General features: G+C 35.3%; 2 protein-coding genes across 7 annotated transcripts in view; one reads left to right on the forward strand and one right to left on the reverse strand.

Annotated features, from left to right (window-relative positions):
* Positions 1-11,860, forward strand: part of STXBP5L (syntaxin binding protein 5L) — a 382,439-nt gene extending 370,579 nt beyond the window's left edge. For 5 of the 6 annotated variants that reach the window (XM_042955305.1, XM_042955304.1, XM_042955306.1 and 2 more), the window contains 5 exons: positions 517-877; positions 6,025-6,190; positions 8,650-8,761; positions 10,424-10,644; positions 11,431-11,860. In XM_042955305.1, the coding sequence (XP_042811239.1) occupies positions 517-877; positions 6,025-6,190; positions 8,650-8,761; positions 10,424-10,644; positions 11,431-11,472 (902 nt within the window). In that variant the 3' untranslated portion in view covers positions 11,473-11,860. Of the gene's footprint in view, positions 1-516; positions 878-6,024; positions 6,191-8,649; positions 8,762-10,423; positions 10,718-11,430 lie in introns of those variants that run through there. The other variant, XM_042955303.1, reaches the window with a different exon arrangement.
* Positions 1-18,130, reverse strand: part of POLQ (DNA polymerase theta) — a 158,119-nt gene that overhangs the window by 1,953 nt on the left and 138,036 nt on the right. Inside the window, exon 32 of the transcript XR_006207137.1 lies at positions 1,243-1,308. The gene's annotated coding sequence lies outside the window, so the exon portion shown is untranslated. The remainder of the gene's footprint in view (positions 1-1,242; positions 1,309-18,130) is intronic.

Genomic DNA, 18,130 nt, shown 5'->3' on the forward strand with positions numbered 1-18,130 from the left:
TTTGCTTTTAAAAAAAGGATTTTAAGGGAGACTATATAGTATAGCAAAAGAATACTGGATTAGAAATTAGGAAATGTGAATTCTAGTCCAGGCTCAACAACCAACCTGCCGTCTGACATGGCCCAAATCTGGGCCTCCATCTTCTCATTAATAAAATGAAAGGATTTGGGTGCTTGGCTGGCTCAGTTGGTAGGGTGTATGTGACTCTTGATCTTGGTAAGTTTGAGCCTTACATTGGGTGTAGAGATTACTTAAAAATAAAATCTTAAAAGTAAATAAATAATAAAATGCAAGGATTTGACAAGTTGATGTCTTAGGCCCCTTTTAGATCTAACATTCTATGATTCCAAGTTATTGCAACTGATGAACTTGCAAATCTACTGATTTATGTATATTACTGCAATATTGTGGCACTATAAATTATAAATAATTATAATATAAAGCATTTATTGCCCATGAATAACAGCTGTTTTAGAAAGAATTTCACATGCCAGTGATATGAAATTGTTTTTATAGGCACATTCCTCTCACTGAAAGGAGCTGTGCTAACATTCTCCTGTATGGACCGAACTGGTGGATTAATGCAACCGCCATATGAAGTTTGGAGGGATCCAAACAACATAGATGAAAATGAAAAATCTTGGAGAAGGAAACTGATCATGAACTACCCCTCTCCATCCCAAGAAACAGGAGATCATCAGTATACAGTAATCTGCTCAGAAAAACAAGCCAAAGTCTTCTCACTGCCTTCTCAGACTTGTCTTTATGTTCATAACATCACGGAGACATCTTTTATACTGCAAGCAGACGTGGTGGTCATGTGTAACAGTGCCTGCTTGGCATGCTTTTGTGCCAATGGGCATATCATGATAATGAGGTACTTGCCTTCTTTATAAATTGTCTGGTAATCACAACAGTGTGAATAAGGTACAATTTTGAAAAGTATATGTGTAATGTGCAATCAAGAAGCAAACTGAGATCATTCTTTCATTATGTTTGTGAATGTTTTATTGTTTGACAATTTGAAGAAACTCTTTTTTTTTTTAATTTTTTTGTTAAAAATGCTTTGCATTCTGAATGAAATACATATATTTTAATTGATTTCAAGGAATCTAAGGAAAGACTGATTTTTCTGGTCATTCACACAATTCAAGCATTTATTGAACATATGTATCTCCCATATACTATGCTAGTCATGAAATATAAAAATGAATAAGCTCTAAGGAAAAGAAATTAACTTACTTTTACTATGTTTCATAGTCCACATAAGTATTTTACATACAGAATTTAATTTGATCCTTATGGTTTCTGTAGGACATAGGAAAACAAAGTATTATTTGCATCCTCCATTTTACATATGTTAATAAATTAAAGTTTAAATCACCTCAGGTTACAAGTCTAGGAAAAAGTGAGACCAGCACTGAACAGTATACTAAAAGTCATCACTACAACTGAAATATAACACTGTGTAAGTTTAAGGTATACAGCACAATGATTATACACACACACACACAATATATATATAATAGTAATTTCACTCTGTGTGTATGTGTGTGTATATATATATATATATATATACATATATATATGACTACCACAATAACATTAGTTGACACATCCATCACTTCACATAGTTACATTTGTGTGTGTGTGTGTGGTGAGAAGTTTAAGATCTAATCTTCTAGCAATCAAGTATACAATACAGTATTGTTAACTATGAGTCACCATGCTGTACATTAAACCCCCAGAAGGTATTAATCTTGTAACTGTAAGTTTATGCCCTTTGACAACCTTAGTGTGCTATCAGCTGAGAGATTTCATTATACTGTTAGTAAACTAGAATAAAATTCATGAGACACAAAATTAATTACCTAGTTATTTTATGAATTCAACAAATATTTAATAAATATAACCTATGTAGAAGTCACTGTCATTCATTTTAATACATCACCTGGTTCTAAAAATCACTGAGACAGTTAAGCATTATACTAGGCCTATGAAAGATATAAAAATTAGTAAAAACATAGTCCTAATCCTTAAAAAGCTTACTATCAAATTGGGGAGATAAGACAGATACACAAATAATGATAACACAATGAACATGTATATTCCAACAGAGGAAATATAGGATTGAATCTTCTAGTCACAAACTAAGTTCTCAGAATCAAAGTCATGAGATAGTTGGTATATGTTATTAAATACAAGATGTTGGGAGGAAAGTAAACTGGAGAGAAAGATTGGGGTAAATTATTGAGGACCTGTAATGGCAGGCTAATGAGTTTGATATTAATCAGTTAATAGGAAATACTGTTTTAAAGCTGAATTTAACTTGCTCTAGCTATACATCGGGAAATACATATAAAGGAAGAGCTTGAAATGGTCTTCTGAACTAAAGTTTTAGCTATCTCGAAAGCAAGGTGGAAACAGATGTGAGGGATAATTGAGGAAAACTTGCTAAATATAAAACTGATTGTGAAAGGTAATGGAGGCCATTAAATCACAGGATTAGAAGAGAATTTAACTGAAAATATTTAATGAACCTGGGTAGCAGCGATGTCATTAAAACAGGAAATAAGAGAATTTGGAAAAGCTGAAAATGAGAAATTTGAGAATGAATTCTTGGAATGTGAGGTGTTTTTAAGTGATCCCACAGAAGTTTGGCAAGCAATTTTAGGTTTGGACTGTTAGAAAAATATGGAAGATCCAGCTCTGTTAGTCATCTATATAAATGCATTAGTGAAAGTTACAGCAGTGAATGAGATCATCAAAGAAGATAGTATAAAAAGAACGGAGAAATAGACTGATCTGGGTACAAAAACTTGGGGATATCTCTATATTTATGTAGTAGAATAAAAGCAAAATCCAGCAGAGGATATTGAGAAGAAGTCATCAGAGATATAGGAAAAGGAGAAGAATAACTTCATGAAATAAAAAGGATAGAAGAGTATCCAAACAAAAATAGAAGACCACCAAGAAAACGTCAAGAGGTAGTCAGATATAGCAGAGAGGCCAAAGAATTTGAGTAGAAGAAAAAACACTAGGCCTGGCCTGGCAACTAGTAGGGTATTAGTGATCCTTGCAAAACAAATCTTAGAAGCATAGTGGAGGCAAAAACAAAATTTTCAATGGAGAAAGAGACAGTGGTATAGATCAAAAGTTGACAAACTACAGCCAACAGGCCGTATCTATCCTGCCCTTCCTGTAATCTGATATTGTACAGCTGGCAAGCTAAGAATGGATTTTACATTTTAAAATGTTGAAAAAAATCAAAGAGAATATTTCATAATATGTGAAAAGTACATGAAATTAAAATTTCAATGTTCATAAATAGTTTTTGGAACACAGCCACACCCATTTGTTTACATATAGTCTAGCTGCTTTTGCATGACAAGGCAGAGTTGAGTAGTTATAACAGACTATATGGCCTACAAAGCCTACAATATTTACTATCTGGCTCTTTAATAAATGTTTGCCAACCCCTGGTATAGATTATTTTTTCAGGAAACTGTGGTAAAAAGATAGATGAGGGACAGGAAAGTAGTTCAGAGCAAAACTTGGCTTTCGAGAGTGTTTTCATTGTTAGATTTTCTTTAATAGAGGAGACATGTAAGCCAAGGAAAAGTAGCTACATAAAGTTTAAAAAAAATAAAAAAAATCATTTACTGTCTACTCATTCTCTTAGATATTTCTGGTTCTGTCTGTTTCTCTGTTTCTGTTTCTCTTTCTCAAACTATTTTTCAGTATTTGTCATGAAAATCATTCCAGTCTTGTTTGAAAATGAGGACTTAACTCCTAGACATGCCTTAGTTTTGAGGGAAAAAAAAAATGTGTATCGCACATACCCTCTCCTCCCCAAGCTCACATTTAGTCACTCAAAATTTTTCTTTTAAGTTAAAAGACGTTAAACTGTTGTCACAATTGAAATTTTTAGTTTGATAGTGATTACTTACCTTGTTTTTGCAAAATTTTAGTGAGTCTCGTTTTCTCAAATGATACTGAGTATATCTGAAAATTAATTTCCATTTAAATAAATATGCGCTGCCATCTACATTTATGAGGAGGGAAATTGCTTGAAAAATGAAAAATAGAGAGTTTAAAAAACAGCAGGAATCATAGCAACAGGAGAATTAAGATGCTATCTCTGTCTTCCTCTGCTCTATGTAAAAACTGCTTTACATGGTAATGGCTACTTTAATATTAATTATGTCCTAGTGGAGAATCTTCATGTGTTCTTGAGGATCTCAAAAATATTTGGAAGGAAATTACCTTGGGATGATTTTAGTAATATATATAATATGTAGCTTGAAGAACTGAATCCTTCAAATTGGCATGCTCCTGACTTTGATCATCTTCCCATGCTAAGTATTTTCCTAGATATTTCCAGATCCTATCAGAAATTAACTCTACTGAGTCCATTCTTCTCAAGACCTAGTTTTCTGATAGTTGGCAGGTAGCTGATTGCTTACATGCTAATGTACCCAAACCTAGAAAGTAGTAGAAAGGGATACAAGAGTCTTATCTATAAATGTGTTCTCAAACTGGGCTTTTAGTGAAAACCATTGTTAGTTACGTGATACTATTTCCTTATAAAGTGTCCCTGCACAGAAAAAAATCTATTTTTTCAGCTTTAAAAGCACTTGGTTCCTGGTTCTTAGCAAGTAAATTACTTTTTGCCATTTCCAACCTAAGGTAATTAAACCATTTTTGTTTTCTTCGCTTACTTTTATTATGCTACATAAACAATGTAGCTTATCAGAAAAGTCCATTGGAATCCCTTCCCCACCGCCACCCATTAATTTGACAGACTCTAGCATGGAAGTCTGTTTAACCGGGTTTGTTTTGGCTCACAGCCTAAAGACCTCAATTACTTGAAATGTCATAACATACTAAGTCTTTGAAATCCAGTACATATTTTACACTTACAGAATACCTCAGTTCATGCAAACCACATATCAACTGCTCAATAACCATATGTAGCTAGTGGCTACCATATCGGACAACATAGTGCTAGAACCTCATGGAAAGCTTTTTCCAACTGTGCACATTTCAGATCCCATTCTATATTGTAAAGTTCTAGGGCTTAACTTGTAATAACAAACTACTTTCATAAGAGAAATAAGTACGTTTTTTTCAAGGTACTGGTTTTATCATCTGGGATAATTTAAAATCATCATGCACACCAGAATCAGTTGAACAATTTGAAAGCTGGAGATTTAATGACAAGTCTCTTTTTATCCTTTTGGTATTAGAGGTGTGATTTAAAAGCAATGAGACCAGTTTCTTCAGTAGTTTGCAAAACTGGCTCTTGTGGCCATATCCAAAGGGACATTCTGATGAATATTTAAGCAAAATTTTGGGCTACCACATAAGGATAAGATTATAGCTATTTGGTAAGACACTGGAGATGAGAGGTATTCATTTAGCTATGCCTAATTCTGATCTATTATTTATAACTTATTCTCATTCCCGTACAGCCCTAACCATGTTTATTTACTAAGCATGCCTTCAGTGCAGATGTCCTAAGTCATAGGTAATTTTTATTTCCTGTGTGTAGAGGGAGTAGAGGAATGGGGAGCAAAGCCACTCCGTGGCCAGGCACAGTGAACTGGATCCATTCCATGTCTTCATCAGTGCATAACCTCCTCAGACTCGGGAGTTTTGCCTTAAAAGGAGACAGTAGACCAAGTACTTTCTAGTGGTGATGTTTCTCCCATAACCAAAGACTGCAACCTTTGGTTGCAGGAACCTGTGAAATGCTGCAGAGTGTATTCTGAAATTGCTGGCCACTACATTTAATCCACCCTTCAAACATATTTGCTAAGTATCTGTGTGGATTAAGAGAAAGAACCAGGCCCATAATTTTTTGTGTGTATATAATTTTATGTGAGAGAATAAAAAGAAACAAACATTAAATAGTGGTATAAAAATAAATGTTTTTATGTAAGGAACTGTACATTTTACACAGAGAAATGAAAGCTTCTAACAACGTGAATATGAAATGTGGATTTGCTTTTTTCCATTCAGCCTACCTAGTCTTCGCCCAATGTTGGATGTTAATTATTTGCCACTGACAGACATGAGGATAGCACGGACATTTTGTTTTACCAATGAAGGCCAAGCGTTATACCTCGTCTCTCCTACTGAAATTCAGCGGTTAACATACAGCCAAGAGATGTGTGATAATCTACAGGTAGGTCAGGCACATTTATGAATACACATTGGATATGGTTGTAAAAAGAGAATGAGAGAGATATCTAATAGCTAAATATTATTGGGCCAGGCAATAAATATGCCTTCCCCAGATGTTTTGAATATATGTTCATCATTGTGACCCTGTCAAGTTTAGTGTGGGTGTAGTTATACACAGAAAAAAAAAAAGAAAGAAAGAGGGGGACTGACGGGGAATATGCAAAGATCATACATATTAATGGTTGAGTTTTTGTTTGGTCATTTTATTGGTTTTTTGTTGTTGTTGTTGGTTGTTTTTTTGTTTGTTTGTTTGTTTGTTTTTTTACTACGGAGAATCCCCTGTAAGATTATAAACTCTCCCTCCAAGGTGGGGACTATGCATGTGCACACAAAAATCTTGCGAACAATTCAGGGAGTTCATGGACTTTTTAAAAAAAGAAGTCTAAATTTTAAGAGCCATACAAAATAAATACATATCCTGTGGGTTAGTATTGGGCATTTGTGTTTTATCATAGCAGTGAGCAGAGCTTTGAAACAAAATAAATATAAAAGCTTATCAAAACCTTAGATAACTTAAAAGCGGTTACAAAAGAGCATCTTAGAGATTTAATTGGTTCAACCCCTTTATTTTACAAAACAGAAAACTAAAACCCATCCATTTTAATAGAGAGGTTGAAAGTATAAGCTCTGAACTATTTAAGTTGTATTTTGCCCACTTGTATAACTTTGGGAATTTTGCTTAACCGACCTGTATGCTCTGCCTTGGAGCACTGTCATGAGAATTAAGAACTGAGCCCAGTGCCTGGAATATAGTATGTTTTAAAAATAAATAATAATGTTCCTATTATTGTTATTCAGCAAATGCTTGTTGAGTGGTTACCATATGCCTGGTACTTGGCTAGGTTCTAATTAAGATACAAGTCTCTACCTGCTAGTGTGGAGGAAGATAAGTCAACAGACAAGTACCGCACTCTGTCTGACAGAAAAAGACTGTCTATATGTGGCTGTGCCAGCGCTGAGGAGACATGGAACAGGGGCCCCTGGGTTATGGGATAGCAAGGAGGGCTAGTTAGAACAAGGTTGTAAAGGATGAATAAGAGTCATCTATAGGGATGGGTGGCTGAGAATGGCAAAGGATATGATATTCTCGGCAGAGTAGTGTCATGCAAAAATTCCAGAGGTTCAGGAAACTGCCAATAAACTGCAGAATTAGACAGTGAAAAGGGTGGAGGAATAGTACTGGGGAATTATTCAAAAGTAGATCTTGGAGCACCCTGTAAGCTCCTTAAGGAATCTGGCATTTATCCCAAGGGGAACAGGAAGTCATGGAAAAGGTTTAGCAAATTTGTTTATTAAAACTAATATTCTGGTTACATATAGTTTTGAAGAATTTGAGAGAACAATTAGGAGGTGGTTTTTTTTAATAATTAAGGCCAAAAATAACAGTGGCTTAAAATAAGGGAGCTAGCAGTGAGAATGGAGAGAAGTTAGCGGATTTAATAGTAAGAGTGTAATCAGTTGGATTGGAAGGTTATTAGATATAGCAGTGAGGGAAAGGAAGGGATTAATAATTATCCCTGGGTTTCTGGCTAAGTAAATGTTGCTGCCACTTCCAAAGAGAAGGGATCCAGGAGGAAGAGTGCAGGTCTGGTGAGAAGAGGTGAGAGAGAGTCACACTGCAGTTCATGGACAAACTGATATTAGGTCACACATCTATTGACTTTTGGTTGAAGTTCCTTCCTCCATACCAATGATTCTCAAATTTTGGTCTGCTTCAGAAAGACCTGAAGAGCACACTAAAAATATAGATAACCAAAGAACATTTATGTAGGTTCTGATTTAGTATGTATGAAATGAAGCTCAAGCACCTGTATTTCTAACAAGGTATTTCTCCAGTCATTCTACAGCACATCAGATATTGAAAACAACTGTGTCTCACTATGCTGCCTATTTTGACTCATTTATCTTGAATCATTTCCTAATTTTGTACTTCATATAAAAATAAATCCAAACTTCCTCCACATACTCCCAAAGGCTTCCTACTTCATAGGTTAGTCCATGCTTAGTTCAGGAAGGGGGTTCAGACGGGAAAGAGGCTATAGTAATTGAAAAAGGAAAAGCAGTCCAGATTGTGAGTCACTGATCAGGTGGAGATTAATCCTAGGGTAAATATATTGCTTCTCATGCTTTCTAACTGTAAAGGGGAGAAGAGAAGAGGACATAAAAATGAAAATTTAAAGATGTCAATTACAGGAGAAGGGGAGGAAAAGGAGGTAGAGAAAGAAATGCCAGAGAGAAAACTGGGAGGAAAGCAAAAATCACCAGGAAAATATATGGAAAGCAGATTGTCTTTTCATTATGTGCTTTAACATTCCACAATGTTTTATTATTATTATTATTATTATTATTATTAATTTATTTTTAGTTACTCTAATGCTTTTTTGTTTGAATTTGATACAGGACATGCTAGGAGATTTGTTTATTCCCATAGAGACACCAGAAGCTCAAAATAGAGGCTTTCTCAAGGGACTCTTTGGCGGAAGTGGACAGACATTTGACAGAGAAGAGCTCTGTGAGTAAACTGATTATGAAGCTGTATCACAAAATAGAAGACCTGTTTCTGTGTGTGTGTGTGTGTGTGTGTGTGTAACTTAATATAATATGTGATCTCAAATTCTAGACTAGGGTTTTTTGCTTCTGTATCTTGAAAATTATTTTTTACCAAATATGAATAAAATCAGTTACTTAATATTAGGAAATAGTTTAATAAAAATACTGCATGCAATTCATACAAATAATTAGTAAGCTAATAAATATGTCATTTGCAAATAGATCATACCCACAAGGCAGGTGAAGATATTCAGTTACTGAATTCTGGAAAAAATGTTTATGGATCTGCTACCTTGAAACCACTGCTGGGAAACAGATTCTTTATCCAGAGAACACAAGGCTTATCAATGCTACAGAATAAATTACTTTAAATTCTTCCAGTGAAACTCTGACAAACAATAATTGAAAAGGAGTAGAAAGATACTAGGGAACATTTTCAGAAAGAAAAATGTGTTTTCCAGAATATCTCACCACTATTTAGTCTTGCAGATCAAAACTCCTTTTCTCTTGAACTTTTAACCAAGCAGAAGATCTAGATGCCTCCATATGATGGAATATTTTTCAGCCATAAAAACAAATGAAGTTTGATACATGCTACAACGTGAATGATACTTGAAAACACCATGTTAAGTTAAAGAAGGAAGACAAAAAAAAGACCACATATTATATGATTCCACTTACATGAAATGTCCAGAATAGGCAAACCCATACAGACAGAAAGCATATAGTGGTTGCCAGGCACTGGGACAAGGACGGATCAGGGAGTGACTGCTAATGGGCACAGAGTTGAAACTTTTTGGAGTAATGAAAATGTACTAAAATTAGATAGTAGTGGTAGCTGCATGACTCTGTCAGTACACTGAAAACCACTGAACTGTGGTATATAACGTATGTGAATTGTGTCTCAGTAAGTCTCTTATTTAAAAAACAATAGATCTTAATTCCATGCCTAATGTTACATCCTTGAGAATGTTCACCAAATTTCTACCAAGATAGCTGTCTTTCAATAAAAAACTTCCTTAAAATTCATTCAAATTAAACTGAACTTTGTAAATGGTAGAGAAACTATTATCCTTTTATAAAGGAACAGAATTTCAACATATGTATGCTCGTGTCCATCAGGCATAGACCCTGTTCTCTAGCATTTTACTTCCCCCCAACACACAATTTAAAACAGTAACAACTGAGGCCTACAGAGGATGACAGCAAGATGAGCAGAGATGGTAGGAATGAAGACTTGGGCAGAAGTTGAAACAAATGAACTGGCCTAAGATTGAAACTATCCTAATATGGGTTAAATATGAAATCGCCTATATTGTGAGCAACTGATTCAGCAATGTCAAGAAAGGCAGTGATGCCCTATTGCATGGAACCCGCATACACACATACACATACACACGAAGACAGGCAGTAACAACACAGTTACCTCGCAGTCTCAATGTCTTTCATAGGTGGGTAAATGCTAACATCTCCAAATACACGTCTGTGATAGAACCAAGTATACCTCTCTCTATATGAGAATTATGATGATAGAATTTAATGTAAGTACTTTGGTGATAAGCTTGATTATAATTATTTGAATTACTGACAATGTGTTTTTAATTACTATGGCTTGAATTCCCAGTTGGGGAAGCTTCAGCAGGAAAAGCATCGCGCAGCCTTGCACAACACATTCCTGGCCCAGGTGGTATAGAAGGGATGAAGGGTGCGGCCGGAGGGGTGATGGGAGAGCTGACTCGAGCCCGGATCGCACTTGATGAGAGAGGACAGAGGCTAGGAGAGCTGGAGGAGAAAACTGCAGGCATGATGACCAGTGCAGAAGCATTTTCCAAACATGCACATGAGGTAAACTGCTTAATATAGGCATCTTTACACAGCAATAGCTTTAAACATTCAGGTCCCCCGCAAGAAAACCCAAACAGATGGCACTGTAAGTAATCCTGTGTGAGAGCCAAGGTAGCTTGAATCTCATTATAAGTATTGTAATTCCCCCAGTATTTGGAAGAAATATGTTTTTAATTTTTTTTAACGTTTATTCATTTTTTGAGACAGAGAGAGACAGAGCATGAACGGGGGAGGGTCAGAGAGAGGGAGACACAGAATCTGAAACAGGCTCCAGGCTCTGAGCTGTCAGCACGGAGCCCGACGCGGGGCTCGAACTCACGGACCGCGAGATCATGACCCGAGCCGAAGTCGGCCTGCTTAACCGACTGAGCCACCCAGGCGCCCCAGAAATATGTTTTTAAATACTATAGTAATACTGCTTTGCCTTAGGAAATAATTTAAAAGAAAATTATTCATTGGCTCTGATACATCGTATCTGTATTGTGCACCTGCTACTAGAAAGGTGCTTAGGTACATTACATGATTCCTTCTCAAGCAAAAAAAGGTCAGGGGCACAAGAAGCAGGAATCCACACACTACTTTTTGCTTCAATCATTAAAAATCAGCTGAGTCTTTACAGCTTATTTTTAAAAAAATCTTTCTCATATGCACCTTATTTCAGAAAATGAAGTTATATAAATTTTGCAATTTAGTTAGATATGCATGATTAGCTCAGTATGAACTTGCTTTGATTAGTACTTTTAAAGACTTCTAAAAGCATTTTATTGTGACTATTTTTCTTTGCAGTTAATGCTGAAATATAAGGATAAGAAATGGTACCAATTCTAAACTTCTAAAGAAGCTGTTGACTGCTTTGAGAAACCATTATTCAGGGAAACCAAATTTATTCCCAGCATCACTATTCAACTTGCTAGAAGCCAGTTTCTTCTACAAAATGTTCCATTACAGTCCATCTGAAGTTATCACAAGGGAAATTTATTAGAGACACCGTATAACCCAAAGGCTGGAAACCTGGTTAAAATCCCAAGACATGGCTGAATTTGCCTTTTCCCAGCGTGGAATGGAGCTATCATCTTGGCATGTCATTTGCTAAGGATTTACATTTAGGAACTACGGGGAGTCCTGCTGATTTGAAAAAATCCTGTACAAACAAAAGCATTAATGCACTTAATGAAAAAAAATCTTTGCATGATAAATTAACATCTTAAGAGGAAAAGAAAAAAAAAAACAAGCATGTTGTGACAGAAGAAAAAAAGATTTATGGTAAACTATTTTTATAAATTGGGCCACACCTGACAATTTAAAAAATCTGCATTAGAAGATATCAGTGTATTTCAAGTACATTTGCCATACCCAACTGAAAAAGAAAAGAAAACCAGAATTTTCTTCTCATCTATAATTTTCATTATACTATGACATTATTGAATTCTTATGGCAAGAGTCTGATTAATGTTTCTCTCTCCATAATATTTTACATCATCATGGTTATCAGTCATAATTATTACCAGTATATTAAATTATTCCTAACACAATTATTTCCATTTCTATCATCTCCAGAACAAGTTGCTATTTTCAGTCATAAACCAGGTAGGGCTCGGTCACCTCAAAGCATTTTTTCAGTCTGGCTTGTGCTCTGTAGGGGAGTTGATGATAAGTTTGGGGAAACTAGATTATAGGAACAATGCAGTTAGCTTTGAGAACTGATTTCACACACTCTGGTTTCAGTTTCTAAAGTGATATATTTTTAAGGCTCCATTTGTATCTTTGCCAATTACACAGTATATTACTGTTCAAGCCCAGTGGGGTCTTCAATCCAAAGGTGCTCTTGCAGCCTGACACTCACAGACCAAACTGGTCATTTTCTTCAGTATGATTCAGTAAAACCTCAGTTAATGTTTTGGGAAAGGGATTCTGATTTATTTCATTTCTGACTAACAAGGGCTTTCATTAGTAAATACTTTTTGGTTCAATACTTACTATTGAAAATCTTTATAAAATTTTTGCTATCTTGGCCTTAGTCACCATCATGGACAACAGAAATACAGAGAGAGTTTAATTATACAAAAATCAATAATTTTGTCACTCACTAGGCTATAAGCCACAAACTGTCAGTAGACACCAAACACCTATTCCTTATTTAAAACTCTTTTAAAGGTGGAATAAAGAATATCCTTAATATGATAAACATTCTCTGTCATAACTCTAACAGTGAACTACTAGAGGCTAAATGAATACATTTGCCATCATTATTTAACATGATTCTGGAAGTTAAAAGTCATAGAAAATGAATGTATGCAGATTCCAGTACCCATCCTGTAATATGTTGTTCCTTTGAAAAGAATATTTTTAAAAAATTAATGGGTCTGTCTTACTGAATTTTTATTATTCCAGGTATTACTGGATTTGCGTTTGTGTTTAAGAATTCACATTTTCCTGAAGTGAAGTTATTTTAGTAGCCCAAAATAGTATTTATTTGTGGGGTTTTTTTAGATTTTTTTTATTATTAGTGGTTTTTTTTTTTTTGAAGTGGTACTTTCTTTAAATGCTCTCAGTAATTTTGAGAAGAGCAAAGATGATAGAGTCAGAAAATGTATACCAAGAAACCATTTCTCAGAGTCCTTGAATTCTCCTAATTTCTCAAAAAAGCTTCTCCATGAATCTCACCATTCCTGAGAACAGCCTTAGAGTAACAGAACTTGACTTGGAAATACAAACATGATACATAAGATTATACAGTAAAAATATTAAACCTGAGATCAGAGTTTAGAAAACATTGGCAGCCATATTGCAGTACACTATTTGTACCATCAGTTTTAAGAACTCACTTTTCTGATTTTCTGAACAGATACTTTATCATTTCTGTAACTTAAAAAAAAAACTAAAAGAGCAAAATATTATTTTAGGAACAATGAAATTCAGTCCAAAGTGGCATCAGATTCAATGACTGTCTCTGAAGGCCTCAGTAAGTTTGTATTTAACTTGTTCTACATCTGGGTTTCTCAACAATGTCACTATTAATGGAAAATTCTTTGTTGTGGGACTGCCCTTTACATTGTAGGATGGTTAGCAACAACCCTGGCCTCTATCCACTAGATGCCAGTAGCAACCCCAGAATAAAATAATGTCTCCAGCCATTGCCAAAATTGCTCCCAGTTGAGAGCCACTGTTCTACATTATTTAAAGACAGATTAAATGTGACTATGTAATGTATGTCTTGTATAAAATTAAATATCATAACTTAAGAAGATAAATTATTACACCCCAAATTACATGTGTGGTTCATATGCAATAAAATACTATTTTGAGAAAGCTTATATGAATCAGTGAAAAATAACAATTACAGAATATTTTAAGCATACAGAGAAAACACGAAAAAGAACAATATAGCATTTTACAGAAGTGCTTAAAACTCTGGTTCTAATGAATAAAGCGTTTATAATTAGCACATCAATTGGAAGTAAACAGGTGCTTCTAAATGCTTGAAATGAATAAATTCTTTTAAGTCGTTTAAATATGTCTTTCAATATAATTTTTATAAACCCTTTCTTAATGTAAGGGTAACTTCATCTCCCAAACTCCTGATTAGTGGAATACAAATCAATGAGGTTTTACTGCATCAGAATTATTTTTATAATTCAAAGAGACAGCAATAACAAGAATCTAATGTGGATGTGATTTTTCTCTTTGAATATTTCCGTTCTGTTACACTGACATGTGTGCGTGCGTGCGCACGTATACACACACACACACACACACACACACACACACACCATCACAACCACCACCGCAACCTTATCATCATCATCTTTGGAAAATGAGTACTGTTGATCCATGTAATTCTTTACACCTCTATTCTCTACTATTTAAATGTCTTGCCTCTATCTTGGAACACAAAAAAATACTCCTAGTAACTTGGACAATGATAGAAAAAATGACTGAGCCTTAGTAGTCATCAAAATTACATTATATCTGCTATGGGGGCATCAGAAGATAAAGTTTGAAAACCACAGCTTCTTAAGTTGACCTCATCTCCTTATGAATCCTTCAGAAGATAAGCCCTTCTTACTGTCCCACAAGAAAATGGGTCTTTGTGTTCTATTCATCAATAAGAAGCTATAAGTGTTTGTTTTCCTGGTTTTAATAATGTGAGCAATAACCCCTACCATGAAATCATCCATTAACCTTGTTGTATGGAGGGGAGGATGATTGATTTGTCATTTAATCCCCTACAAAAGCAGGACTACTGACTTTCCTTCTTATACTTGAGACTCAGACTCAGTGCCCCAATCACCATTGGGGTCATTATCTAACTTTGGAAGAATAGTGACAGAACTGAGGGAGATGTTTTCTTATACTTTAGTCACAAAGACAATTTGTCAAACCTTTTATATAGCCTTGGAGTGATTCTCAAGTTAATAAATCAGAATCCAGTTTTCTATTCCTCAAAGATCTTAAAGGATTATAAGAGGAAAAGGTTTACTGTTGGAGTCCCTTTTTATGTGACCCATGTGTCAAATATTAAATGTACCATCTATCTGTTATTTGTATTAAGGGATTACCAGGACTTTGAGAAAGAAAAAATAGATTATGCCCAAGGCTGGTTGAAGAAGATGAAGATGAGCTCTTTGAAATAGTTATAAAACGTTTGGCAGAAGGGAAAAATGAAGCAGGTCTAGAAAAGTAAGCTAAAAATACTCTCCTTGGTTTAGGATCATTGGGACAACCCACCAACATATCTGTGTGATTAAGTCTGGCCCAATGGAAAGACATTAGAACTTGACCACTTTCAGAGATGACAATGCCGAAAGGAGTCAGACACTTCTATCAGGGCTTGCTGTGATTCAGGAGAAAAGTGGTAGCCTTCACAGCTTCCTCACCTATATCCTCTATTACACCAACCCCATTACTGACTACATACTACTTCACATACACACTGATCCAAGTGCCAGAAACACTCTGGTAAGTCATGTATTCTGGATGGCTCATTCCAGGGAGTATAGTGGTTGTGTAGCAAGTTTAGTGTACATATTTGCATACAAAATAGCCCTAAAAGGACAGAATACAGAATACTTGGGAAAGTGAGAGGAAGTGCCAGTTTGGTACAAGAGGGTTGGGGTGGGGAGGGACATGGGAGCCAGAGTTAAGTGGAAGAAATTTTGATGAGAAACCAGAGGCACAGATGGCTGCTTTTATTTATGTATTTACATAGGGAACTGAGTCTCAACCTTGGCTGTACAACAGAATCACCTAAGGAGCTTTTAAAATTCCCAGTTATATCAAAATCTCTCAGAGTGGGAACCAAACGTGTAATTTTGAAAGCCCTCAACATGGTTCCAATGTTAGCCAACGTTGACAAACACAGCTTTATGGCCAATTAAGGAAGAAACATTTGTCTACCTTGGCTGGTATCCAAGCCCCACTTCTGATGGGCCAGGGAAGACAACATGTAAGAGATATAGTGTTGTCTGGATTGATAATTATTGTGTTGAAACCCAAAACAAATGTTCTGTGCAAATTTCTGACCAGGGAAGGCCCCATTAATTTTAAATAAGTCTGTCTTTGTGATTTTCTCCCATGTGACTTGGCCATTAATTATTCCAATTCAAACATCTAGGTTTTGATTGTCTTATACATGTGACATCACAAGACACCAGAAGAAAAATAAGAAATTCAACAGTATGTAAAGCTAAGTGGAAACTAATTCTTAGTAATAGGATAGTGGAAATTAAAACAATCATTTACTAAATCAGGTCCAAATTTATTATTCATTCTTCATTTGGAGGAGACATAGGTACTAGGTACCTTTTCTGCATAGTTGGACAAGATCTTAGCAAGAAGGAAGAGCAGTTCCTTTTTGATTGCTGGCTTAGCTCCCAGGGCCACTTGGATTTATTTTCTTGGTTATTGGATTCATGTTTAAAGGGAGAAGAGTGTCTGTAACTCACTATCTGTGCCCTGAAAGACTACTTTTACCTTTAAAAAGGGAGAGTCTGCCTATCCAAGGCAATAATACCTAATGAGAAAACTTGAGAGTTCTCTCCTCTCATACTGCTCCCTCTGGTATTGGCCTATGCTTCTTAACTGCAAAGCCAGAAAATAAACTAGGTGGTGGTTATGGACAAGTGTACACAGAATCAAAATCTCTAATAACCTATAATTTTTAGTACTTAATTATGTGATGTTTTATTCTAGGAAATAAGAAACAGATGACATCATTGATGTATCTTTCTTTCATCTTCAGAACTTTTGCATCTTTTCAGAAAATGACAAATTACTATTTTTCTGTTGCACTCAGCAATTGTGACTATACTTAAAATTCTTGTAGTCTGTAGAAATATCAATAAAATTGTATATGTTTGTACATAGATGCTCTTATGTTATGATGTCATGCACTACTAAACATTTTTGCCAAGATTAAATATGGACAGAGGTAAGACCTTCATTTGCAACACTTTGAGCCATGGTTTTGCAAAGTACAATTGTTTTAAAAAGGCAGAGAGGAGGAGCATGTACAACACATTTGTTTGAAGTAAAAAAACAAAAAGAAAAAAGACTAAACATAAGTTCTCCAAACTCATAGATTTTGCTAGAGTCTATAAATCCCAAAGGGTAGAATAGCCACCCCAAATTTCCCCAAATTTCAAACTGGGGAGTTGTGTAACTTTTTTATGGAAGACTCTACAGTCAATTTTTGAGGATGTTGATTAGACCTTTGGTGAATTACAAGTTAAACTAAGTTTGGTGAGGATGCAGAATAAAAAACCGAGGCTGAATAAGATGTATTTACAAACTGAACATTCATACCCTACTTCTTGACTTCATTAAAGCTCAGGCTTTAATCCCATTCAGGCAAAACCCATAAACATTATGGGTTTATATCACTACATTCATTAACTTCACAACCTCCAAAAGTCCCCTAGAAAGACAGTGCTCTCTTCCCCTTCTGGCTTTCATCTGCACAATTAATTCCTCTTCAGGCACTTTTTTATATTTATCTATACTGTGGCCTTAGCTGACTAATCTTATTCTTCCAAATACTGTCTAATTATCTCAAGAAAATTTTCCTATTACCACAACTTCCCTCCTAGTTTTGGCTCCATATAAAGATGGGAAAAAAAAGTCAACCAACCAACCAGAGGCTAAGAAGTGTTTTTCAATAAATAGTGAAAATGTAAAAACAGACCCTTTAACATCCAAATGTTGTATTTCCTTCAGAATTTTTTTAAATGTTTATTTATTTTGAGAGAGAGAGAGCATGCACAAGTGGGTGAGGGGCAGAGAGGGAGAGAGAGAGAATCCCAAACAGGCTCTGCACCATCAGCACAGAGCCCGACACTGGGCTTGATTTTAAGAATCGTGAGATAATGACTTGAACCGAAATCAAGAGTTGGTCATTCAGTCAAATGAGCCACCCAGGCACTCCCCCACCTTCAGAATTTTCTCAAAAGTATCCTTATCTTCTTTGAAATACAATCAGTCAAGGTTC

This window comes from Panthera leo, chromosome C2 (assembly GCF_018350215.1).
Source record: "Panthera leo isolate Ple1 chromosome C2, P.leo_Ple1_pat1.1, whole genome shotgun sequence".
In the NCBI taxonomy this organism is placed as follows: Eukaryota; Metazoa; Chordata; class Mammalia; order Carnivora; family Felidae; genus Panthera; species Panthera leo.